We start from the raw sequence: 25,561 nt of genomic DNA, 5'->3' as shown, positions 1-25,561 counted from the left end.
CCGTCGCGCCCCTCAGGCCCTCACTCGCGGTGGCGGAGGGATCTCTGCGGCTGGCTCAGCCGCCTCCCGCTCCGCGACGGGCAAGTCGCTAGGAGCCACTGCGGATGTGCTCGACAAAGCCGCGAGCTGCAGGCCGCTCCCGCGCGCCGGCGAACACATCCATGGCTGCGCATCTTCTTCGCGGCTGCCGTCGCCGCCGCGCCTCCCTCCCCCTCTCTCACGCAACGCCGTCGCTGCCGCGCCTTCCCCTCTCTCTCGGGTGGAAATTCCGGGGAGGGGGGGCAATGGATTAGGGTTAGAACGGATGAGGTCGGCTAGGGTTTTGTTCAGGGCCGACTGATTTTGCACCATCCCATCCAATATCGACGGCCAGGAACTGTCTTGGGCCATATTTCAGTGTATTTTGATGTTTGTTAATGTCTTTGCTAATGTATTTCATATATTCCTAATATATTTCGAGTATACACTGATAAATTATGATAAATGACCAGCCACCCTCTTATAATATATGTTCACTGCGTGTTTATGTTCTAGATGGTATTGTGACCAATGAGAAATTATTATTAGGGATTCTCTTATTAATTTGCAATTTTCATGGAAATTTTAAGATTAATGTTACATGTACATATTGATTTTTTTTATGAATTTGCACTTAAAGTAATGTCTAATAATATCACAAAATGTATCACAGATATTGTTCTATTCTATTTTATTGTCCAACGTACAAAGTGATCAAGAATTGCGCCGCAACACTCTACATAAACATTTAATAGCAATGGTGAACTTTTTTTATAATCCAATGGATGACTCGCCGTGAGATGCAGATGCCATGTATGCTTCATAAATAACGTTAGATGTATTCTAGATACGCTGGGAACCGTCATACAAAAGTAACATGATCAATTGTAATTTACATTTGTCTACTGAATTGGTTTCTTGGCAGCAAGATGAGAATGACATTTATCTATATGATTTGTATTGCCAGTAGCAACGCACGGGCACGATCCTAGTATTTGTAAAAATGGCGCTGACAATTGTAAAGTCATGTGTGGGTACGTATAGGACTCTATTCATTATTGTGAAGTTTTGTTTTCTGTATAGTGAAAGTTTTGGTCGCATATGATACATCTTCGTGTAAAAATGTATGCTTGCACTCATGTGTTTTTTTCAGAACACCATCCACGTACGACGATGGATATCTTTGGATGCAGTGGCAGAGCTAGGTTTGTAGTTGGGTATTCCCAATTCTAAAAATAAAATCCAATCTAAAAGTACAAAATGTTCAGAATAACCATACTTAAAATACAAATTGTTCCAAATGAATAATATATGCACTAAATAAAGGAAACTGAAAAATATTAAAAGAAAATTAAAGTTCAATTTCAGCTAGTAGTGTTAAGAAAAATATTAAAAGAAAATTGAAGTTCAATGACCTGCCGTGGTGGCACTCTACTAGCTACAGCCAGCCTGCAGCTGGATCCTGCACCCCACATGGTGTCCTGGGTAAGTTCTTGGCCGGCTTGATGCGCATCGTGCCATGTTGCGGCCCTCTCCACCTAGGATTTAGGCGTTTGGCTCAAGTTGATTTGGGAGAGGAAGTGGCGAGAGATCGAGAGGACAGGGGAACACCACTCTGAGCACACCAAGGCACGTTGCCGCTGCGGAGAGATGGGAGTGCGTATGGGTGGGGTGAGCTGGGTTGCAACTACAACTTCAGGTGGACTATGCGCGAAGGTGTTGGAGGGCCAGCAAAAGTGACTAAAATTGGATTTAGCTTAACACATAACCTATATATATGTATACATGACATATATACTTGACTCTTTGCAAAAAATGTTGGGTATTCCTGGGAATACCCAGGAATCAATGTGGCTCCGCCCATGTTCGGATGATGTGTTAAACATTATAATTCCTGATGTGTTAAACATTATAATTCGACAAAAATTTGAGTGAAAACTACCCAAATATTAGCCGGCTGCTAACTAGTCTAGATCAAAATAGCTAAACCCAACCCTAGATCAAAACGTTTATGCGAAATCAGTGAAAGCTTTTTCATTGCAGCGGTTGCGGCGGCAGTTGAGGCCCAACCGCTTTGCACCAGAGCAGGACGGGGCTCTGCGTCGTCTCGTCGTCACGGAGCAGCTTAGCTTCCGCATCGAATTCCACGGCTCCCCAACGCAGCTCGGCCTCCAGGCGCCTCCTCTGGCCGTCGGGCAGCCGCCCATCCACGCCGCGCGCCGCCGCGCCGACCTCCGCCGTGCCTCTCGCCCCGGCGCACCAGCCCGGCACGCGCCCTTCCCCCACCGCGACGCCGCCGTAGGACACGGCCACGCTCCCGTGGCTGAAGCAGCTTTCCTCGATCAGCCGGGTGTTCCCCACGTACAAGGTGAAGTTGAGCTCCGGCGAGAGCGACGGGCCGGCGGCTGGCTGCTGAAGCCGTCGACTCCGATGAGGGAGAGGGGGTAGGAGTCGTACCGAGAGGTGTCCCACGTCGACAGTATCAGTGGGGCCAGAAGGAATGCTGCACCAAGTGCTGCGATGCAATGCAATGCAAGCAATCAAGCACGGAAAAAATCACTGTTGTTCGAAGCAACTCATTGGTACGTAAAATTAGCATGCAAAAGCTGATGACACGCATCATGTGAGAAAGCAGAATTGTACCGAATCCCAATGCGAACATGAGGATGTCTCGTAGCTCGTGATCTACTTCTTTCTCCATGCTTATAGTTGCAGACGATATTTAGCACATATTTACATAGCAGCACATTGTCAAATCATGAACTAATTAGATTTAATAAATTTGTCTCACGAATTAGACTTCATCTGTGCAATGGATTTTGTAAATAGGCTATGTTTAAAACTCCTAATTAGTATCAAACATGACGGGTACTCAACTTTAGGGTGTATCCAAACCACCCTCTTATACTTGTCTCGACGCTGACAGTACTGTATTCGATCACGTTTCTCTGACAAATTGGGCCAGCAATCACAATGGAAGCTGACAAGTGGGCCTCGTCCGTTGAGTGCCAACTTCAAACGGGCACCCACCGACCTCTTCAGCATTCTCGCCGGAACCGAAACCGCCGCTTCCCCGGCCGGCATAGCCGCATTCCGGGGCTTCCCCAGCCGCGGGCCGCGGCCGCATCCACAGCATCTGTCGTCGTCATGTCCGTTGCCGCGGCCGGCTCTGCACCACCGCCACCTCCGCTCTCATGGGCTTACCAGATCCGCGTGGCCGCCGCCCATGGCCACTTCCGCGACGCCGTCTCCCTCTTCCTCCGGATGCGCGCCTCCGCCGCGCCGCGCTCGTCCGTCCCGGCCTCCCTCCCCGCGGCGATCAAGTCCTGCGCCGCCCTCGGCCTCCGCGCCCTCGGCGCCTCCCTACACGGGCTGGCCATCCGCTCCGGCGCATTCGCCGACCGCTTCACCGCCAACGCCCTCCTCAACTTCTACTGCAAGCTCCCAGATTCGTATCTCCACTCCTCCGGTGTGATCAGCATGGATGGCACGGGATCAGCAACCGCACTGGAGAGCGTGCGGAAGGTGTTCGACGAAATGCTCGAGAGGGACGTGGTGTCCTGGAACACTTTGGTGCTGGGCTGTGCAGAGGAAGGGAGGCACCAGGAAGCGCTGGGTTTGGTCAGGAAGATGTGGAGTGATGGGTTTAGGCCTGACTCGTTCACCTTGTCCAGTGTGCTGCCAATCTTCGCTGAGTGTGCCGACGTCAAGAGAGGAATGGAGGTTCATGGCTTTGCGATCAGGAATGGGTTTGACAACGATGTGTTTGTTGGCAGTAGCCTGATTGATATGTATGCGAATTGCACTCGGACCGATTACTCTGTCAAAGTGTTTGACAAGCTCCCGGTACGTGACCCAATTCTGTGGAACTCCATGCTTGCAGGGTGTGCCCAAAATGGTTCAGTTGAGGAGGCTCTTGGAATATTTCATCGGATGCTGCAGGCTGGAGTTAGACCTGTGCCTGTGACTTTCTCAAGCCTCATACCTATTTGTGGCAATTTGGCGTCGTTGCGCTTTGGAAAGCAGCTGCACGCCTATGTGATCCAGGGTGGGTTTGAAGATAATGTGTTTATATCTAGCTCCCTGATTGACATGTACTGCAAATGTGGGGAGATTAGCATTGCCCGTTGCATCTTTGACAGGATGCCTTCACCAGACATTGTATCACGGACTGCGATGATCATGGGGTATGCATTGCATGGTCCAGCAAGAGAGGCTCTCGTGCTGTTTGAGAAAATGGAATTGGGAAATGTGAAGCCTAATCATATCACCTTTCTTGCGGTTCTCACTGCATGCAGTCATGCTGGATTGCTGGATAAGGGCCGGAAGTATTTCAATAGTATGTCAGAGCAGTATGGAATTGTTCCTACTCTAGAGCACTGTGCAGCTTTTGCAGATATCCTTGGCCGTGCAGGAGAGTTAGATGAAGCATATAGTTTTATATCTAAGATGCAAATAAAGCCAACTCCATGTGTATGGTCCACATTGTTAAGGGCTTGCAGGGTCCATAAAAATACCTTTTTAGCTGAGGAAGTAGCCAAGAAAATTATGGAGCTTGAACCTAGGAGCATCAGTTCTCATGTAGTTTTATCAAATGTGTATTCAGCTTCTGGGAGATGGAATGAAGCAGCACGCCTTCGGAAATCTATGAGAAATAAGGGTATGAAGAAAGATCCAGCTTGCAGTTGGATTGAAGTGAAGAACAAACTGCATGTATTTGTTGCTCATGATAGGTCCCATCCCTTGTACGACAGGATTATTGATGCACTGAATGTTTTCTCAGAGCAGATGGCACGCCAAGGATATGTGCCTAATACAGAGGATGTTTTCCAGGACATTGAAGAAGAGCAGAAGAGATATGTGTTATGTGGTCACAGTGAGAAGCTTGCTATAGTGTTTGGTATTATAAGCACACCTTCTGGAACCACAATTCGTGTGATGAAGAATCTACGAGTCTGTATTGATTGCCACACAGTAACCAAGCATATCTCAAAATTAGCTGAGAGGGAGATTGTTGTGCGTGATGCAAACCGTTTCCACCACTTTAAGGATGGAAATTGTTCCTGTGGGGACTTTTGGTGATTGGATAACACTTGGGATCATCATATGTTTGTGAAATGAGTTCCTACTGCATGTTGTCTGTACTGAGTGTGGGCAATTGATGGAAATGAACCTTCCCAATCTAAGTGTTTTCCATCATGACGAGGATATAAGCTATTTGATTATTTCTGAAATTATAGTGGAATCACAGGCCGAACTGAAGGTTGCCTTTAGTTTAGAAAACCTAGCTAATTGGTTCTTCGCATAATGAGCCAGTCATTCTCTTGCTCTCATTTGAAGAACTATAGTAAGTGGGACTAAAAAAGGACAGTATTTCTAGCACAATTGAAAGCCATCTACATGTGCCATATGTCTTGATTCTTTGAACATATTAAGGTAAACGTACTGTTTTTACTCAATAGCTTCTTTATGATCGTATAAAATCCGGCTGCAGTGTGTTGCCACAGAAACCATTTTTTGCTTTGAAATTATAGTTTCTTCTCGGTTAGAGAAAAAAAAATTGTAGTTACTTCTGATTCAGGTGCCTTTTGTTGTTCTGTAACTTTTATTAACCTACTAGGTAGTGTACGTTCCATTCCTGAAATTATTATCTTTTCTTTATTGAATCATGGTCACGGTCATGGGCCACCTAATCACACACCTAGCATAAGAATACATTAAGTTGATGTCCACCTTGACAATAGAGAAAATACTGAATGATACCTGTTACTTCAATTGCGCTGTATTGAATATAGCATAACAATTATAATTGCAATCATTTGACTGAGTGAGTACCCTGCAGTAATCTTTGCTGAATCAAGATCTCCGATGTGCTTACCTCTACTGATTTGCATATTCTTACAATCATTCTTTCAGGAGTTATGTGTGTTTCCTTCCTTAAATGTCTGTCCTATACTCCTATGCTGCTATTGTCATAACTCAGCTTCTTCTCATGTATCAACTTACTATGTGTCATGTTGTGCAACCTCTACAAATCATCGTTTGGATTGGACTCTAAAATTTCTATTCTTTTTTCATATGTCAAATTGGCTCTAAAATTTAAGAACTTGGCAATTGGCAAGAATGCCTAGATGACCATTTTATCACCGTACTCCTATATATTTGGGCAAGTCTAGGTCATCAACCTTTCCAGTGCCATTTGATTGTAATGACCCCAACAAATAGATTGGCAAATCAGCAGCTAGAAAACTTGGCAATTTGTGCAATTTGAGGGTGATGTTTAACGTACAGTTCGTTTTTAGCCACTGATATTTTACTGGCCTTTTGTACTTCAGTGTGATGTCTAACATCATAAGTAAATTAATCCTAAAAAAACTTGATGAGGTTTGGTCATTTGCCTTAAAGATTATCTTGTTTCTATTGCAGCTGTGGTTGTACACTGCCTGAAGCATATGTACAAGTTTACAGGTATTGATGAGTTACGATATTTATCCTTCAGGTACCATTCTTGTACGAACCAGCAGATTCTCATTGCCAAACTTAAGAAACTGTTAAATCATGCATGCATGGAGCATTTTACTCTGCATATCACTCTGAAATTAGATTTTGGGAAACAGAAACTGACGGGACCATCACATCACACACCCACATCATTCCCATGACCCCGTGCAACTGGAAGAAATCATGCGCCACGTTATTTTTCAAGGGCACTTTGCGCTAGCATTTGGATTCATCACTAGAGCGCAAACTGGTCTGATCCACACCTATCATTGAGCACGAATGCCGTGGTTCTGCTACAAGTCTTTTCAAGCAAATGCGCCCTTTTTTCCTCGAAAAGTAACATGATGATTGCACTCATTTCCCTTTCATGCTTGCAGGGTACACCAAATGAGCGGCCCGTGGTGGACGCCCATGATTCCGGGCAATAGCAGCACACTCTGGACTCTGGACAGTGCCATTATTTTCCTTCTTCCAACATGGAGCCACCACACCAATGACCAATGTACATAGCGGATGGCAGGTACGATCTGCAGTGTAAAGCTGCAACATCAGGATCCAGGTCTGAAAGGTTCGGTTTCGATGCCGAATCATTATCGGATCTCGCAGCTGCTACAGTAATCCGGCAATCCGAGGTTGGAGCGGCGGCATGGCACGACCGGTGCGAGTGAATTCTCCTCGTTCCGGTGCTTGCTGCAGCCTGGTAGCTGTACGACTCGGCACGAGCACGCCATGAATGAGTTCATTGATTCCTTGTTGTGAATCTGGGACCATCCATCCAGCCCCATGTGTAAGTACCCAGCCAGCCCATATTGCTTACAGCGGAGACTACAGCTGGAGGTCGCATTAGTCCAAGATCCAGCTTGACTGATGTAGCACCGCACCGCCTCGTCGCCGCTGGTGTGAGACGAAACACAGGCCATGCCACGTCATTTTTTACAAAGCTTGTTCTCTGCACGACTCGATTGTTTGGTTCGTTCCCTTGATGAAATGAAAAGCTCCTTATTAACAGTAATGACTGCTACTACCACTGTACCACGAGCCAGAAAATGAGGGGGTGCAGTCGTTATTTTTTTTTACTATAAAGAGGTGAATGGGTCTGTTCGCTTCAGCTTATAAGCCGGCTGAAAAGTTGAAACGGCTGATTTGTTGCGAGAGAAAAATACTATTTTGTGGCTGATAAGCTGGCTGAATAAGCTGAAGCGAAGCGAATAGGCCCAATACTGTAAAGCACTTGAGTTACACTTCACACATAAGCACTGCAGCAGTTCCTGTCGACCCCTACTCACTCGGTACACGTATACTACAAGCTTTTATACGCAACGACAGGTGACAAGGACGTGACAACCTATACCGTATAGGATATACGAAAAGACCGCCCGCTGTTGCTGTTGCAGTTTGCTGCCGTAAATACAGCGAGGGCACGGGATTTGCGCAGCGTAGGCAAAGGGTACAGCACGCGGCGGATAATCCGGAGGGGAACACGAATCGCAAAGCGAAAAAAGGCATCCCATTCCTATCCTCTCGCTCGCCTCCATTTCCCAATTCCCACCTTCCCCGCGCCGCGCCCCCGTCTTCCTCCTCCCCCCGACACACCTCTTTAACTCGCCTCCGCTTCCAAAAAATTCTCCGGTTAATTTAATCCAGACGAGGAACCTCCCCGCCCCGGATCTCTCCCCCGCGAATCCCCAGGCCCGCTCGCCGGCCGGCCTTCCCCCCGCGATCGGCTCCGCCTACGTCCCCGGCGGGAGGTTGACTCGACTCGCGCGTTGCGGCGGCGGCGGTTCCCTCGCCGCCACTCGGCTCGGGGGCTCGTCGGTTCGGCGGTCGCTTTCGGTGCGGTCCGATCGAGGCCAGCGGTGCCGGGGCAATGCGGTCGGTCCGCGGGGCTGCTTGAGGCGCGCGGCTGGGATCTGGGCGTGGAAGGTGCGGGGGCGCGAGCGGAACTTCTGTCGGTGGGGAGCTCTGGTGGTGGGTGTAGTGTAGCGCTCGTTTGACTGGCGGGATGGAGCAGGTGGTCGGGGGGAAGTTCAAGCTCGGGAAGAAGATCGGGAGCGGCTCCTTCGGGGAGCTCTACCTCGGTGAGTCCTGTCCCGTGACGGGTCGTTGGTTGCTTGCGTTTCCTTTGTCTCCGGCAGTGCTCTGGTGTGTGCATGCTTCTGACAGTGCTTGCTTGGTTTGGTTGCAGCCGTGAACGTGCAGAATGGTGAAGAGGTGGCCGTCAAACTGGTATGCCACGAACAACTTCCCGTTATTCTAGTGTCCACTTCAGAGTTAGGAGTTAAACTCCAGTTGGAGTAATTTGTATCTGTAGTTAGCCTAATCGTTGCTACATCACGTTGCAAGCATTATGGTGTATAAGGAGCTGGGCAATTACAACACAGAGTTTCATGTACACAAATGACGTGATCCAACATTGTCTATGGGTCTTGCTACAGAATCGTCAACAGTGGGACCATTGGGCTTCTGGAAGCAATCTTCATCATTGTGAAATGAATCATTTCTAGCGCACAGTTTTGTTCTGGAGATAGGATTGCTCATCTGAGTCAATGACCCTGTAGTTCTCCTTTGAAGTGACAGTTTCAGTGCTGAAAAGCAGCCGTGGGACATCAATCTTTTGTTTGTTCTGATTGATGATTCTAAAAGTTAGATTTAGTTTCTGTGGAGTTCTGTTTTCTCTATCTATCCTAAATTGGATTAGTGTGCTAACTGACGATGAATGCTGCTCGGAGGCATTAATATCAACAGTAGCATATGATAAATACGTCTGGCACAATATATTTGGTATATCTTGTAATTGCTAGGTGCTTAATCATTTTCAGAAGAATTTGATTTGTTAGCATTGATATTGTTTGCCAGCCTTAGTTACTGCCTGATCACCTTATTTTGTGTGTGTATAACTTCTTATTAGGAATCAGTGAAATCACGGCATCCGCAGCTTCACTATGAATCAAAACTGTACATGCTTTTGCAGGGTGGAAGTAAGTACAACCACAGTAGATGAAGTTGGTTATTCCAATTACACTGGTACTTTACTGATCTGTTTCTTTTCTGCTCTGATTTGAAGCTGGGATCCCACATCTGAAGTGGTTTGGGGTAGAGGGGGAGTACAATGTCATGGTGATTGACCTGCTTGGTCCAAGTTTGGAGGACTTATTTAATTACTGCAGCAGAAAGTTCTCCCTCAAAACTGTACTAATGCTTGCTGATCAGATGGTGAGTCTATCTTACAGTTGTATATTGTTCTTGTGCTTGTTTTGGTTCTTGAAACCACATTTGATATAATGCTAATAAGTTCTTCGCTTCGCATCTGATTGGTCTTTGCAAGCAAAAGTTACATACTTTCTTGGTGTTGGATACAGATCAGTAGAGTTGAGTATATGCACACAAAGGGGTTTCTACATCGTGATATCAAGCCTGATAATTTCCTCATGGGTTTAGGACGTAAAGCAAACCAGGTTTGTGCTACTTTTGCTAAACCTCACTAATAATCAGTTTTCCTATTGAAAGCACTGTGTTTACCAAATTGAGCAATGAGAAATCAAAATGTTTTGAATATGAGACGCTTTAGAATGACCAAGTGTACATTATTTAAGAATCCTACTATTTGATGTCAAATGATAATGGTGAAGTTGAATGATGTAACCAGCCATGTTTCTCATTAATAACTATTTTGTAGTGTAACAATTATATCAAGTACTAGGGGTGATTATATGCTTTTGAGAGAAATGATCATTAGTTTTCTGAAATTGTACAATGTTGTGTACCCATAGATAGAGAGATGACTTAGTTTTCTGGCAAAGTTACCATCTAAAAACAGTTGAGCACTCTCCACAGGTATTTGTCATCGACTATGGCCTTGCGAAAAAGTACCGAGACCTCCAAAGTCATAAGCACATACCATACAGGTAAAGGAGAATCTATGCCTGCAAAAGTTACAAAGGAACTCCTATCTCAGCACCTTGAAGTTGGAGGTTGTTCAAGTGTACCATCTCAATTAGATATCATAGTCATAGTTTAGTGTTCCTAGTCTGACTTTCCTCGATGTTTTTTTATACCATTGTCATTTTGACATAGTTTACACATAATGTAAAGTTTTTGTGGTGTATTGTGATGCAACAACAACAGTTTATTACATGACTAGGTTCTTGTTTCTGAACCTACCTGAAATTGAAATTTTAGGTTAATTGTACTTTTGTTCCTGGGTTAAATTTGGTCACTCTATTTCTAAAGGGTTAACCTGGTACCTGGCTTGATAGGAATCCTTTTTGCACACTTTTTTCACCAAAGTGGTGGAGTTGGTTCATATAAGCAGCATGAATCACCATCTCACCAAGCTCCAATATATTCTATCCTTGTCCATGTCTACATTGGCTATTCTGCTTTGCTACTGGCTGACATAGTTTGCAGGCCAGGGGCTGCCCAGTGCCAATGGTATCTCAAACACATGCGTGTAGGAAATTATTAATAATAATAGTAAGGATCCGACGTTAAACATTGTAAACATTGCTGCACGGATCAGCACCAACTTTTCATTTTTTACATGAAAACTTCTGCTGCTAATTTCTTCTGAGAGATTCAATCTTTTGATTCTAAGCTTCTAGCCATGCTTCATGTGTATTATCATATAAAAATCTAATACATTTGCTTCATCATGCCACAGGGAAAACAAAAATCTCACAGGGACTGCGCGATATGCCAGTGTAAATACCCATCTTGGAGTAGGTGAGTTTATAGCTTGTAAATACATATATGTACTACTCTATCATCAGTATCTGAACATTTAATGATAGAACCCATGGGCCAAAAGAAACAGGGAAGACAAATATTGTGAACAATGTAAACTCTTGAAAACCTGAAACATTATACTTTACCTTGAACTTGAGGTCAATCAGCTGCAGACTATTCCTCAGCAAATCTGGAAGCCTTGATAGATGAATTTGGGTTAATCGTTCTTGGTTCCTTTCAGAACAAAGCAGGAGAGATGATCTGGAATCTCTTGGTTATGTGCTGATGTATTTCTTAAGAGGAAGGTGAGATATATGCTCTCTTCTAGAATTTCTTGTAGTTTTCTTTTGCACATTTTAAATTTTCTTTCATCATCTTGGACTCCCCCAGTCTTCCTTGGCAAGGTCTGAAAGCTGGCACAAAGAAGCAAAAATATGATAGAATCAGTGAAAAGAAAATGCTAACGCCAGTTGAGGTACTTGATTCTTTAGATCAAGGGACAGCGCAATCCCCATGATCCCATCACTTACTATGCTGTTCGAACAAAATATTGCACCAATTGTTCATAACAATAACATGCCAAATTTTTGAACAGGTCCTCTGTAAATCATATCCAACAGAGTTTACTGCATACTTCCATTACTGTCGATCCCTACGATTTGAAGATAAACCGGATTATTCCTATTTGAGGAGAGTCTTCCGTGACTTATTTATCCGCGAAGGTATGGTTAAACATTAGAAATGTATAATTGATGCTCCTTGTGCCTGTATTTTTGATGTGGCTTGTTCTGGATACATGCAGGGTACCAACTAGATTATGTATTTGACTGGACCATTATGAAGTATCCTCAATTTAGAGATAAAAGCAAACTTCAGGTACGCATGTATTCATTTTCCCAGCCATTAATTAAGCAATAGGGTTTTCACTGTGCTGACATTTTGCATTTGTTCTTGGCAACTAGTCTAGCGGCAAGGCAAGTGGGTTGGCAGGCCCTTCTGCAGAACGGACTGAGAGAACTGCAGGTATTAAATCTTTTAGCAGGAAATCATTCGGTGAAATTTGCTACCTAAAACTTTTGTATCAACAACTGGCACACGACATCCCTGACAGATTATTTTCTGCAGCTGAAGCTTTGTTTAGAACTGGATCCGGTTCTGGTCACAATAGAGAACACACCAAGCACAAAAGTCTTCTAGAGTCCTTGATGCCATCCAAGGCGGTAAGAAGTTTTGCTGTTCTTTACCAGCTAATCATTTCTACAGTGATCAGGGAGGATCTTACCGCCGCCACACCTTGTGTCCTGTAGGCTGTTGATTCTGATAAAACAAGGCCAGCATCATCATCACGCAATGGAAGCACATCAAGAAGAGCCATCCTTTCATCAAGCAAGCCAAGCTCCTCTGGAGATCCAAGTGACCCAAACCGCACGGGCCGCATAGTCTCGAGTAGCAGCAGCCGCCCATCAGCTACTGCCCAAAGGGCGCACCATTTGGGAGGAGCTGAGATCAGGTCCTCGTCTTTATCAAAAATCGGTAGGTCTTCACATGATGACGCTGTCAGGAACTTCGAGCTGCTCTCAATCGGCGTTGACAGGAGAAAATAAGAACTTGCGAAATGGGCTAGGGTCTCGAGTCTTGACGCTGGAAGATGAGGACGGAGTGCTGGGGTGGTGTAATGACTTATGAGCAGGCAGCCCCAGGATTGTATGCTGAAAATATTCTTTTTCGAAATAAAAGAGATTATTTAACTTATGAGATTATTTTCCCAGAGCTGTGCTGCTCCAATCTAATAGAAGAGTTAAGCAGCTAAGCATGCTGTTCTACATCACTGTATGTCGATTCGTCCGTACAAGAGAATGGACAATGGGACAATCGTCGCCATGGTACACCAGCAATTTTGTTACGGTACATTTATATTTATACATGGTATGGCTATGGCCTAAGCAAATAGGTGTTCATTCATTCCCCGTACTTGGGGGGATGTTTACTATCAAAATTTCTGCGTACTTGAAATTCACTCCATACGCAGTTTCTCGAGCTCAGTACTTGGAAGTTGGAACTTCAAACATGGTATAGGTAAAATTTTGCGATTGTTGATGTTTTCTGGAACGCACCAACTCACCAAGCACTTTAAAGTCTTGTAGATTCACTGATGCGACATGCGAGGCTGTAAGAGACTCATTCGCTGTTCTGACCCAACTAATCGCTGCTTCGTTTCTGCAGTTTCTAGACGTAGTTCAGAATTGCGGTATCCTTTTTTTTATATCAGAATTGTGGTGTCTTGAGCAGCAGCTCCAGAGTCATCTGTATTGTGGTTGCTTTTTCTAAATAACACAACTACACAAGATGATCCGAATCATGGTAGATTCATCCACCTCAACTCAGCTTGCCTTCAGGCTTTAGCCTCTTCTTGGACCTCCAGCCGCGCACGCGCGTCACGCGAGGTACCCCACGGTCGAGTGCTGATGGCTGCAAGACGCTCGAAGGCCGTTATGTATCCCAGTCCCAGCTGCTTCCTCCGTTCCTCCTACCCCGTCGCCATGGCTGAACCGCTGAACATCGAGCAGAGGCGGAAGGTCCCGGAGGAAGCGCGACGAGGTCGACGTTGTGCTTGCGGAGATGGATCCTTCCCCTGATCTGGCGGAGACCGACGATTGGTGGCGGAGGACACACGTCATCGGAGAGCTGCAGCCGGCGGGAGAGCTCTCCGAGCGGGGCGGCGGACGCCAGGGCGGCCGCGCCGCCGCGGCAACGTGGGGAGAAGCTCGCGACAGTGAGCAAGTTCAATGATAATTTTACAAAAGGACCCCAAAACAATTTACAAAAGACCCCCTAAATTGGATCCGAATATTTACAAATAACCTCCTAAATTGGATCGCGACTATTGGCCCCTCGTTGCATATTACAATTTGGTGGAGGAACTTTAGGACGCCTCGTTCCCCGTCCGGCGGCGGCGATGGCGACGGCAGCCTCGCCCTCGCGAATGCGATCATACTCCCCCGTCCCCTATACCTCGGTTTCCGCCGCCGGGGTCCCTCTTCGTACCACCGCCGCGACGCGGATGGACATCGTCGGGAACACATCGGAGGCCATTCTTACCAGATCGATTGGCCGTCGCCGCAGAGTAGTGGCTTTCTGGTTTCCTCTCAGGATGCACTGGTCTTGCCGGCCAGGCGGCGATTGACATTGACATATCTGTATTTGGAGTTGGAGCAGAAGGGTCTCTGAGTGAGTGCTAGGAGAAGTTGCACAAGCCTAAAGGATCTCGTCGGCTGAGGCGCTGAGCTGGGGAAAAAATCTTGCAGTGAAATTTTCCTGTGCAAGAACCAGCTGACGAAGAATGTTACAGCTCTGAAGATTCAGTATTTCTCCTTTGTCAGTAATGGCACCTGGAACAAGAGAGGAGCTGAAGGCTACGATTTTGTGTTTGCTTGGTTTCAGCTGAAAGATAAAACTTGTTAATTATTTGAACTTGTAATATTGAGTAACATTGTTTACTCAGCTTCATATCAACCTATGCCACTGGGACATTATTTAACGTCACGCTATTTTGAAAAAGGTGTTAGCAGTATGTAAATCGTGTCTCAAAGAGTTCCATTCTTATTTTAAAAAAGAGAGAGTTCAATTCTACTTCCGGATGCTTTGATCCATGATTTTGGCTGCTTCTATCTATGGAAGGCCGTAAGCAAGATACTCCCTCTGTTTCAAATTACTATTCGTTTTGGCTTTTCTAAGTATATAGCTTTTGCTACGTTTCTAGATATAATATATATCTAGGTGCATATAAAAAACTATGTATCTAGAAAAGTCAAAACGAATAGTAATTTGGGATGGAGGGAGTAGATGGCAAATGACTTGAACACATCCATGCTCTCTTTGACTTCGTTTACGCTATTTATTTTCTGAATTACTACTACATTTGTATTCACATAGTATGGCCTAAGAAAATAGGTGTTCATTTATGTTCCGTAGGTCGGGAGGGAATGGATCTTCATTGTCAAGCTTTGTGTACCCAAAATTCTTGCATCCCATAGAAGTTTCTCGAGCACAGTACCTGGAACTTCAAACATAAAGGTCAGTTTCGATTGGTGATGTTCTCCAGAACACACCAAGAACATAAACTGATGCGACGTGCGAGGCGGTAAGAGTCCGATTTGCTGTTCTGAGCCAACTAGTCACCGCTTCGTTTCTGCAGTTCCTTGACGGCTTGACGTAGTTTTTTTTTTTTTGAAATACTTTCTTGACGTAGTTTAGGATTGTGGTGTCATGAGCAAGCAGCTCCTGCAGGTAGATTCGTCCACTGGATACATATTTTTGGTAGCTAAATACGCGGTTCTGGATCACAGCAGCATCAGTGCAAGTAGATCCATCCATGCAGAAAGCGCACGGGCCAGCCATTTCATTGCTATGTGCAGGTGCAGCGGCGGATGCACGCCGGCCGGTTAGCCGTAGATGTCTGGCGGTGGCGGAGCTGGTGCGGCACACCTTCTGCTGCGTATGGCTCGTCACCGGCGGAGCACACTGGGCGTCGTGGTCTTTTTGGGACGAGCGTTCATCGAGGCTCAAGGAGTTGTGTCCACGAGCTGGTGACGGGGTCACCGTGCACTCACATTCAGAAAAAACAGAGACGGAACATGCTTTGTTTCTTCCATTCACGTAGTGCAATATTTGGCAGGAATTGCAGTAGCATCACAGCGTCTCAAGCATAAAGTCAAGATACTAAATTTCGTAATAGAAATAAATTGAAAAAAAATGTGTCACAAGCAATCCCATTCTGACTAAGATACGAGAACATCAGGTGCAGATGGTTAGCACGGCATGTATACGAGTCAGATAGTACAATGACAGTGCATGAATGGATAGATGCTAAGAGCCTATGATGTGTACCTGAATCGGAACTGACTAGGAGGCTAGCCAATGCTTGCAGGCAGCGATAGTACAATGAGATGTACATGAATGGATGGATGCTATGAGCCTGTGATGTGTACCTGAATCAGAACTGACTAGGCTAGCCTATGCTTGCAGGTAGCTTTTGAACTGCAAATGTCAGTGCATTGCGGCAACAAGAAACGCGTCCGGATGTGATTCTTGATACCTGGCATATGAACAAAATAAGAAAAGGGTTTCGCCAAATAGGAGCCAGCTAGAATTTCAAACGATGAAGCAACAGAGGGAAAACAAAGAGCTTTCACTACACTATAGAATACAGGAAAGCAATTGTTCACCACCCTAGTCCACGTGTCCTACTATGGCTCCAGTCAAGTCAACTTACCCTGCACAAAACACATAGCTTGCTTAGTAAACAAGGCAACCTACTTAGTAGGTATGATACCACCAAATAGAAAATCAACTTATTTTAAGATGGAATGATTTTTCTGATAATATCTATTGTCTTACAAGTTAAAACTAACAGGTATGTCAATGTGATCAATCTCATATCCATGATGTCTCAGCTGGCAAATGTGATAGGCCCAAAGCATCTGACTAGATCCATAAGACTATTACCTTCAGTAAGGAAAATGATGTTCAATGTAAAGTATTAAAACCCGAAAGTTTTGTCAACATTTGATCACAACCGTCATTTTTTTTTTAAATCAAGTGCTGTGTACGATGCGTGTACAGCAGTTCTGCCTCATGAGAAGAGCATATTTCCATTGACTCAAGGCATACAGATTCTAGTAGGCTATTTGATTTTTCTAGTAAAATTAAAAAATGCAACTATTATCCCCAAACTAATACAACATTACTTTGCAGTTATCCACTTTACCTGTTGCTCATCACAAGCAAACCTTGGAGATAGGCTGCTATTAATTGATAAACTGTGTCCTCCACACCTTCCACGAAATAGCTCCCCTGGTCTCGTGCTAACTCAAGCCACTGCACGAAGTTGTGAGCTACATGAAGCTAAATTTGTAGGTATTTTCACATCTTTTTCCCTGCCCTTGGTCCTACTCTTAAATTGACAGGTGCCTAATGAAGACCACAAAGGGTGTTGTGGAAGCATAGTTCCGGGTCATAAACAGCATTGCCGTAGCTCCCTGTTCCCTCTCTTTCCAGGACTACTCGCTGTCAGTTCCCTGCTACCACAATTTCCATGCCCGAGCCAATGATCTGTGCTGCTTTGCAGCCAATCTGTGGCTTTATCAACGAAACAGGGGTGCCTGCAGCCACTGCAAAACGCTTCTCATCTTTCGCCTGCATCAAGCGCAACCGCAAACTCCTTAGAAAAGCTAGAGAAGACCTGCAAGCTATTCGGAAGGTGGTTCAGGGACAAGTTGATCTCGAGACCAACAATCTCGATGAGTGTGATCCTCGAGTCAATTTGTGGCTGACAAGGGTAGCCAGTGTCCGAGTTGATTCCATCGACCAAGAATATGATAGATTGATTCAGTCCTCCTGGTTATGCCGTTCAGTTCTGGGCCTTGGAAAACGATATCATCTTGGCAAGCGTATTGTTGAGATGCTAGAGGATATTGCTGGGCTTATCGAGGAAGGGAACCAATTTAAAACGTTTTCATCTAAGCGTTTGCCAGATTTTGTTGAGGAGCGACCACGGACACAAACCTTTGGCATCAAGCAAGTGCTGAGGGATTTGTGGAAATCATTTGAAAGCACTGATGTGAGCATCATTGGAGTGTGGGGTCCAGGTGGCGTTGGGAAGACAACACTCCTTAACAACTTCAATAATGAGCTCAAGGCATGTGGACGGGATTACCAGGTAAATATCTCTCTCACAAAAATGTTTCCGACAGTTACATATAGCATGAACAATTAGCTAAAGATTCTTATCTGGTTTTAACAGAAACTAGCTGAATGACCCACACATTACATGGCTAGTATATTTTTCTTTGATTTAGAATGAAATTCATACTGTGCATCCTAATTTTCTCTTATAGTTTGATTTTTTTATTAGTGATACTTCATATCTTCCTCTCACAAAGCCCTATGCCTCTAATCCCTTAGTTGAATTGTTAAGACTCAGACTTCCACTTGAATTGTTAAGATTCAGACTTCCATGCACAAGTCATCGTTGACCGGCGAACCTCTTGTTTTTTTCCTCATAGTATCTAGTCTTGTGTAAGCTTGGCAACATATATAACTTTAAAAATGGGCAAAATGTGGTAAATTCCATGTAACTCAGATGTAGAAGTGTTCGTTCAAAAAGATGTAGAAGTACTATTATGGGAGAATATGCTCTATAACTTATAGCCTTGCAGTTTCAGTATTTCAAGATCCAACTCAACTGCATCCAAAATAAGAAAAAGACAAATACTTATTTGCAAGTGAGATTGATCATTTGCAGTCTGGAACTCCAGATAAATGATCAATATTATTTATTTAGCCCCCATATCTGTAACAGATGGGTTGAGATAATTAAATTTGCATTTTTAAAAAAGAAAACTTTTGACTACAAACTAACTCTTCCCTCTACTTACATCATACCCATAAATCCACAACTTGAAATTCACCAACTTCACTTTAACTATATCCTAATACTTTTTTGTTGGTACAATAACTCTGCTAGGTGGTGATCATGATTGAGGTGTCCAACTCTGGAACTCTAAACAAAACAGCAATCCAGCGCACAATCACAGACCGCCTTGGGTTGCCATGGGATGACAGAGAAACAGAGGAAACTCGTGCAAGGTTCTTAATGAAAGCACTGAGCAGAAAAAGGTTTGTGATTTTACTGGATGATGTCTGGAACAAATTCCAACTAGAAGATGTTGGGATACCTACCCCTGATTCCGATAGCAAAAGCAAGCTGATTCTCACATCACGTAATGTGGACGTGTGCTATCAAATGGGAGCTCAACAGAGCTTGATCAAGATGGAGTACCTAGAAAAAGAAGCAGCATGGGAGCTCTTCCGAAGCAATTTGAGCACTCAGGCAATTACAGCCATTGATTCATCTGGCCCCAACAATGTTGTAAAAGAATATGCTGATGCAATTGTCCAAAGCTGTGGTGGTTTGCCACTAGCACTCAAGGTAATAGGGAGCGCTGTGGCAGGGCTAACAGCACCAAAGGAATGGATTTTGGCAATGCAAGCAACCAAGCATGACATCAAGGACTTGGATGGAATACCAGAAATGTTCCATAAGCTGAAATATAGTTATGATAAGCTGACACCGAAGCAGCAGCAGTGCTTCCTGTATTGCACCCTTTTCCCTGAATATGGCTCAATTAGAAAAGATAACCTTGTGGAATACTGGATGGCAGAAGAATTGATACCTCAAGATCCCAACAGAGGCCATCGCATAATTAGTCGCCTGCTCTCGGCATGTTTATTGGAGAGCTGCGGGTCTGATTTAGAGGTGAAAATGCACCACATTATTCGTCATCTGGGATTGTTCCTTGCAGTGCAGCAAAAGATTGTCGTGAAGGCTGGAATGAGCTTGGAGAAGGCACCACCACACAGAGAGTGGAGAACAGCAAGAAGGATATCACTCATGTACAATGACATAAGGGACCTTGGTATATCACCTGAATGCAAGGATCTTGTAACTTTACTGGTCCAGAATAATCCTCGCTTGGATAGGCTGAGTCCGACCTTCTTCCAATCGATGTACTCTTTGAAGGTTCTTGATCTTTCACACACCAGGATTACAGAACTTCCTTTCTGTAGCACATTGGCAAAGCTTAAGTACCTCAATTTGTCTCACACATTCATTGAGAGGCTTCCTGAAGAATTCTGGATGCTAAAAAAACTAAGACATCTAGATTTAAGTGTTACCAAGGCACTGAAAGAGACCTTAGACAACTGTTCCAAGCTATATAAGCTAAGGGTGCTAAACCTCTTCCGAAGCAACTATGGGATTCGTGATGTTAATGACCTGAACATTGATTCCTTAAGGGAACTGGAATTCCTTGGGATCACAATATATGCTGAGGATGTGTTAAAGAAGTTGACAAATACACATCCTCTAGCAAAGTCAACACAACGCCTTAGCCTCAGGCACTGTGAACAAATGCAGTCAATCCAAATATCAGACTTCACACATATGGTGCAACTTCGAGAACTCTATGTTGAATCGTGTCTTGACTTGATACAACTTATTGCTGACCCTGACAAGGGAAGAGCTTCTTGCCTGGAAGTTCTCACCCTTGCTAAACTCCCTGCCCTCCAAACAATTCTTATTGGATCTTCGCCCCATCACTTTCGCAACCTCCTAGAAATAACAGTATCCCACTGCCAAAAATTGCTTGACATCACCTGGGTTCTGAAGCTGGATGCACTTGAGAAGCTTTCTATCTGTCATTGCCACGAATTGGAGCAAGTTGTTCAAGAAACAGTCAACGAGGGCAATAGGAGAGGGGGCATTGAGCACAGCACAATTCTGAGATCTGGAAGAATAAATGGTTTCTCTGAAGAACAGGAGATACATGGTATGGTAGAAGGTGCAAATAATCAACATGTAAATGGCTATCAGAACAAGATGGAGAATGAGTGGATCAAGGGCATGCATCATGTGGACTTCCCAAAACTGAGAACAATGGTCCTGACAGACCTGCCGAAGCTAACGGCGATATGCAATCCAAGAGACTTCCCTTATCTTGAGATTATTAGAGTGGAGGGTTGCCCACGTTTGACAACACTTCCACTGGGTCAAATGTATGACTGCCCAAAACTAAAGCAGATTTGTGGTTCATATGACTGGTGGGAGAAGCTAGAGTGGAATGTCAAGGAGATAATGGAAAATAAGTATTTCACCCCCATCAAAGATGGAGACTAGCACGCTCATGAAACTATTTAAACCCTATCTGTAAATTCATTTATTCTCTTTATGTGTCCAAAGTCATAAATAAGTAGCTTTTGGATATGCCTATTTGTTTATGTACATAGAAACTGTATATATTATATACAAACTGTAAAGACTGTATATCTTGTACATAGAAAGTTTATATAGTGTAACAAACTATAAAGGCTGTATATCTTTTTTTTGAGGTGTAACGGGGGGGAGAGAGTCCCCACCAATTTTCATTCATAGGAGCTTATTGCAAGGTCATTAAACCCACTAGTTCAGCAATTTTACAAAAGGAGGAGAAGGCTGTATATCTTATACATAGAAACTGTACAGATTCTACATGTAGTGCGCGCATTGTACTATTTTGGTATGCAAGCCAACTATATAAATGTTAAATTGCTCAGATACCAATGCATTTATCCTTCATATTCATGCAGTGCTTCCTGCATTTCGTGGCAGTTGAGCTGATTAACCATTCAGTTGCCCTCTAAAAATTCAGAAAGAGCGGCCTAAAACATAATTACCATTATTGTAGCTCAAATTTATTAAGTGGGCAAATTTGTTCTTTAGTGGAAGAATCAACTGCAGCTGCGCACTAATCTTTCTTACTGTGCTGTATAAAACATCCTAGAAAAGCAATGAAAGGTCAGCTTCTGTATTGTTTCGAAATAGCAAATAGCGTGTGCAATGATACATCTGGAGATACAATACGGATAGCAGCTCGACAGAATGGTTATCTACGCCATACCGTGATGTTCTCCATGGGCGCAGCATTCTCTATCTTGCAATGAACAAATGTGTCCACTCCTCCCATCATGGCATCATGCAATCGCTTTGTTCAATCACTATCTGCATAAATAAACAATCAAATCGAACAACCGCTGCTGGTGTGGCAGTATACTAAGATGGAATAAGTGGTAATTGGTAATTGACGAAAGTAATCGTATTTTGGATCACTGACCTTGCAAGGCAGCCTCCAGCTGGAGCCCCCGCGCCTCCACCAACGAAGTTCCGTAGATCGCCACACCAAAGTTACCAAATGCGGTGGACGGAGTAGGTGAGGGAGAAACAGCAGTTCAGATCACCAGATATGGAGAGGGGGTAAACTTGCCGCGACGGGTGCCTGGCGGCACGGAGGCCGGAGGCTGGAGGCGGGCTATGGCTTCAGGGATTGTGGGCTTGTGGCGTGCGCAATGCGGCTTGCCTTGGACGGCCCCTCACGCACTCCGCCACTGCCGCCGCCCCGCCGCCATGGTCAACGGGGACAAAACTGGCGGCTGGCGGCCTGGCGCTGCAACGAGAACCCAATTGGAGCGTCAACGTGGTGCGGAATGAGATTGTAGCGTCCCACTGCGCTAGAGGATATGAACGAGGGGCGGGTTGTACTGCACGCCGGCGAGCTGCAGCGGCCGGCGGGTGAGTTCGCCGGCGGCGGACGCTAAGGCTGCGTGGACTGCGATTTTTCATATGAGCCCCTCAAATGGATCGTGATTATTGACCGCGATCCAAATATTTACAAAAAACCCCTACATTGGATCGCGACTATTGGTCGCGATCCAAATATTTACACATAGGTCTCTGAATTGGATCGCGACTATTGATCGCGATCCAAAATTTAGAAATTAGCCCCTGGTTTTGCCCCGGCCATCTTCCCCGCTCCCTCCCTGCTGTTGCTCGCGGCGGCTCCCTTTCCTGTCCGGCGACGGCTGCCCTCGTGAGTGGACTCCCGCTCGACCTCCTTCTCCGCACCCCGATTCCTCTGGGTTTGCGCCGCCGCACCCCATGCTGCTCCGTACCACCGCCGCGAATGGACATCATGGTGGCCAACCGCCGGCAGCAACTCGAAGAAGACGAGGTCGATGAAGAGGAGCAGCAGGAAACGGATAGACGGCTGGAATGCAGGGTGGTTGGGAGGATGCCAGCAACCATCACTGCGCCTACCGTGTGAACCTCGGAGGAGTTCTCCGATTGTGCAATGGGGAAGAAGAAAACAAATCCATGAGCTCTGAAGATTCAGCTTTTCCTCTCCGTCAGGCTCAGCGGTGGCACTTGGAAATAGGGGAGATCTGATTGCTCGTGGAACCCAGTTGATGAAGACGATACTGTTTTTTCTTTTCCAAGAACATATCTGGGCATGTATTTCATTAAGACGAAATTGTTTGGTTTGACGATCTTCTGCCGGTGGAACGTGCTTTGCAGGAATATCTGGATATGTACAGTGGAGTGCTGCCGGCGGACATCATCACGGCAATGACGGCAATGTTCAACCTGGAAGATGAAGAGTTGGAGGACGCTGACAACTCCATGGCGGCAATGCTCGGTGAGGGTGCCGGTGAGCTGGAGGAGGCATCCACCTGTGGCTTAATCAGGATGGCCACCCTGCTGCATTCTACATTTTACATGTTTCTGTCTCCTCTCCCAGTACTCCTGTGTGCGACCATGAGGATGTTGATAACGTCCCTGTGTGCTACTCTATGTGCGACCACGACAAGATGGCGGCTGTGTGTTGCAAGACTTCTTGTATGCTTTCAATATGTTGCAAGACTTATTCACTATGGTTGTAATTTCAAGCTGCAAAACATGTTGCATCTGACATCTTGTAAATCATCTTCGTTACTCTGTGACACTCTCTGTGCGTCCTTTGGCCGTCAGCAGGGGTTAGAATGCCTCGGCCTGAAGAGCACTGAGAAGCGCCATGCTGTTTCAAATGATCGGCCCCGACGTTGATATATTATGTTGGAATGTGCGGGATCTTAATCAGCAAGCCCGTAGGGATGTAGTTCACCAGATTGTGGCCAACACAACGTGCGCCATTGCATGCTTCCAGGAAACCAAGCTTGCAGAGATAGATAACTTCACTTAAGAACAATTCTAGGCTAAATACTAGATTGATGAGTCTATTTAGAGAGGCGATCAGCGATTGCGAGCTCAAGGAAATTCCACTTCAGAACCGCCACTTCACATGGAGCAATGAGCAACAAAATCCGACGCTTGTCCGACTCGACCGAGTGTTCTGTAATACGGAAGGTGACGCCTTATTTGCCTCCCATACTCTACATGCACTTTCAACATCGCACTCGGATCACTGCCCACTACTCCTCTCCAATCAAAGTGGACCACGACGGCCAAAAACATTCCGGTTCGAAGAGTTTTGGACGAGATTGCCACGCTTCAAGGAGGTAGTAACTGAAGCTTGGAGTAAGCCCTGTGCTCATCACGAGCCTTTTCACCGCCTGTACTACAAGTTACGGAAAACTTCCCAAATGCTTAGAGCCTGGAGCCTTCGGACCGATAAGTTTGATACACTCATTCATCAAGATTATTACAAAGGTGCTCGCCATGCGGCTGGCCCCGCACATGAAAAACATTGTATCACAATCACAATCGGCTTTCATCAAGCAAAGGAGCATCCACGATAATTTTATGACAGTCAGGAACATGGCGCGTCGCTACCATCGACAACGAATTCCGGCACTATTCTTTAAGCTTGACATCGCCAAAGCGTTTGATTCGGTGCGATGAGATTATATGCTAGATTTACTTCAACGCTTGGGCTTCCTCATTCGTTGGCGGAAATGGATCGCCTCTCTATTCTACACATCTTCATCTAGGATCCTTCTCAATGGGATCCCAAACAGCCCCATCAGGCACAACAGAGGACTACGGCAAGGAGATACTTTTTGTGATTGCAATTGAACCACTACGAGCTTTACTGGAGCAGGCCACTGACAGAGGATTCATATCCAAGCTGCGAGGTAGGTCCCTCAATTTCTGAACATCCATGTACGCCGATGACATGGCTATTTTCCTAAACCCGACTAGGTAGGATGTCATTGCTTTAGCTGAGCTACTCACTAGATTTGGTGAAGTGTCGGGGTTGAGAACAAATTTCGAGAAATCTAGTATGGTGCCTATAAGATGCGAAGGGCTTAATATGGACGACATATTTGGAGACATTCCAGTCACACGGTCTTCCTTTCCGGTGCGATATCTTGGAAGTCCACTAACGACGTCAAGGCTCAAGAGAGTACACTTCCAATACGTCATAGACAAGACGACCTGCAAACTCACTGCGTGGAATGCTAGGAACATGACTATGGCGGGCCACCTAGCACTCACGAAATCAGTATTAACATCACAGGCGGTATACCTCCTATCGGCAATGGAGGCCCCCAAAGAGGTGATGAAGGAAATTGATGCAAAGCGCTAGAAGTTCTTTTGGGCAGGGGCGGCGATATTAATAGGGGGAAAATGCAAAGTGAATTAGCAAAGGTCCGCCCGACCGACAAGACTGGGGGAGTAGGTATTTTAAACATCTACAAGTTTGCAAGAGTACTGAGGCTCAGGTGGCTGTGGCACGAGTGGAAAGCAAAAGATAAGCTTTGGGTAGGCTCCGAGGTTCCGTGTAATAACACGGATAGGAAATTATTTGCGGCATGTACACACATCGTCGTAGGCGATGGAGCAAAGACTTCCTTCTGGAATAGCGCCTGGGTCCAAGGCCAAAGCCCAAAGGACGTAGCGTCAAGTATTTTCTCCATTTCAAAAAGAAAGAACAGGAGTTTACAT

At 45.3% G+C, this 25,561-nt stretch overlaps 3 protein-coding genes and 1 long non-coding RNA gene across 7 annotated transcripts; 3 read left to right on the top strand and 1 right to left on the bottom strand.

The window, feature by feature from the left end:
• Nucleotides 1–3,055: 3,055 nt before the first annotated feature.
• On the top strand, nt 3,056–7,473 carry LOC101779269 (putative pentatricopeptide repeat-containing protein At3g23330). 2 transcript variants are annotated; one of them, XM_004976155.3, is made up of 3 exons: nt 3,056–5,454; nt 6,445–6,486; nt 6,897–7,473. In XM_004976155.3, exon 1 carries the CDS (start codon nt 3,166–3,168, stop codon nt 5,098–5,100), a length of 1,935 nt encoding a protein of 644 aa, XP_004976212.1. In that variant the 5' UTR covers nt 3,056–3,165; the 3' UTR covers nt 5,101–5,454; nt 6,445–6,486; nt 6,897–7,473. The 2 variants fall into 2 exon arrangements, with proteins under 2 accessions (XP_004976212.1, XP_004976211.1); XM_004976154.3 differs by having other exon boundaries at nt 6,445–6,517.
• A 590-nt stretch (nt 7,474–8,063) lies between these two features.
• Nucleotides 8,064–13,072, top strand: LOC101778861 (casein kinase 1). Of its 2 annotated transcripts, XM_004976153.2 has the most exons (14): nt 8,064–8,597; nt 8,705–8,745; nt 9,428–9,497; nt 9,584–9,732; nt 9,879–9,974; nt 10,354–10,424; nt 11,180–11,241; nt 11,486–11,549; nt 11,635–11,719; nt 11,840–11,966; nt 12,047–12,120; nt 12,207–12,267; nt 12,370–12,464; nt 12,552–13,072. In XM_004976153.2, exons 1-14 carry the CDS (start codon nt 8,522–8,524, stop codon nt 12,846–12,848), a joined length of 1,368 nt encoding a protein of 455 aa, XP_004976210.1. In that variant the 5' UTR covers nt 8,064–8,521; the 3' UTR covers nt 12,849–13,072. The 2 variants fall into 2 exon arrangements, with proteins under 2 accessions (XP_004976210.1, XP_022684340.1); XM_022828605.1 differs by having other exon boundaries at nt 12,207–12,464.
• Nucleotides 13,073–15,993: 2,921 nt separating this feature from the next.
• Nucleotides 15,994–23,626, bottom strand: LOC105914706. 2 transcript variants are annotated; one of them, XR_001164480.3, is made up of 4 exons: nt 21,954–23,626; nt 21,741–21,841; nt 17,012–17,121; nt 15,994–16,517 (listed from the first exon to the last, which is right to left on the bottom strand). It is a non-coding gene; the product is annotated as an uncharacterized LOC105914706 (long non-coding RNA). The 2 variants fall into 2 exon arrangements; XR_002678411.1 differs by having other exon boundaries at nt 15,994–17,121.
• Nucleotides 17,114–21,589, top strand: LOC101776705 (disease resistance protein RPS2). Its single transcript, XM_012847338.3, has 2 exons — nt 17,114–17,962; nt 18,770–21,589. Exons 1-2 carry the CDS (start codon nt 17,339–17,341, stop codon nt 20,978–20,980), a joined length of 2,835 nt encoding a protein of 944 aa, XP_012702792.1. The 5' UTR covers nt 17,114–17,338; the 3' UTR covers nt 20,981–21,589.
• Nucleotides 23,627–25,561: the final 1,935 nt, after the last annotated feature.

This window comes from Setaria italica, chromosome VII (genome assembly GCF_000263155.2).
Source record: "Setaria italica strain Yugu1 chromosome VII, Setaria_italica_v2.0, whole genome shotgun sequence".
Lineage (NCBI taxonomy): Eukaryota > Viridiplantae > Streptophyta > Magnoliopsida > Poales > Poaceae > Setaria > Setaria italica.
Note: the sequence above shows the minus strand (reverse complement) of the source record. Positions and strands in the feature narration are given on the sequence as shown.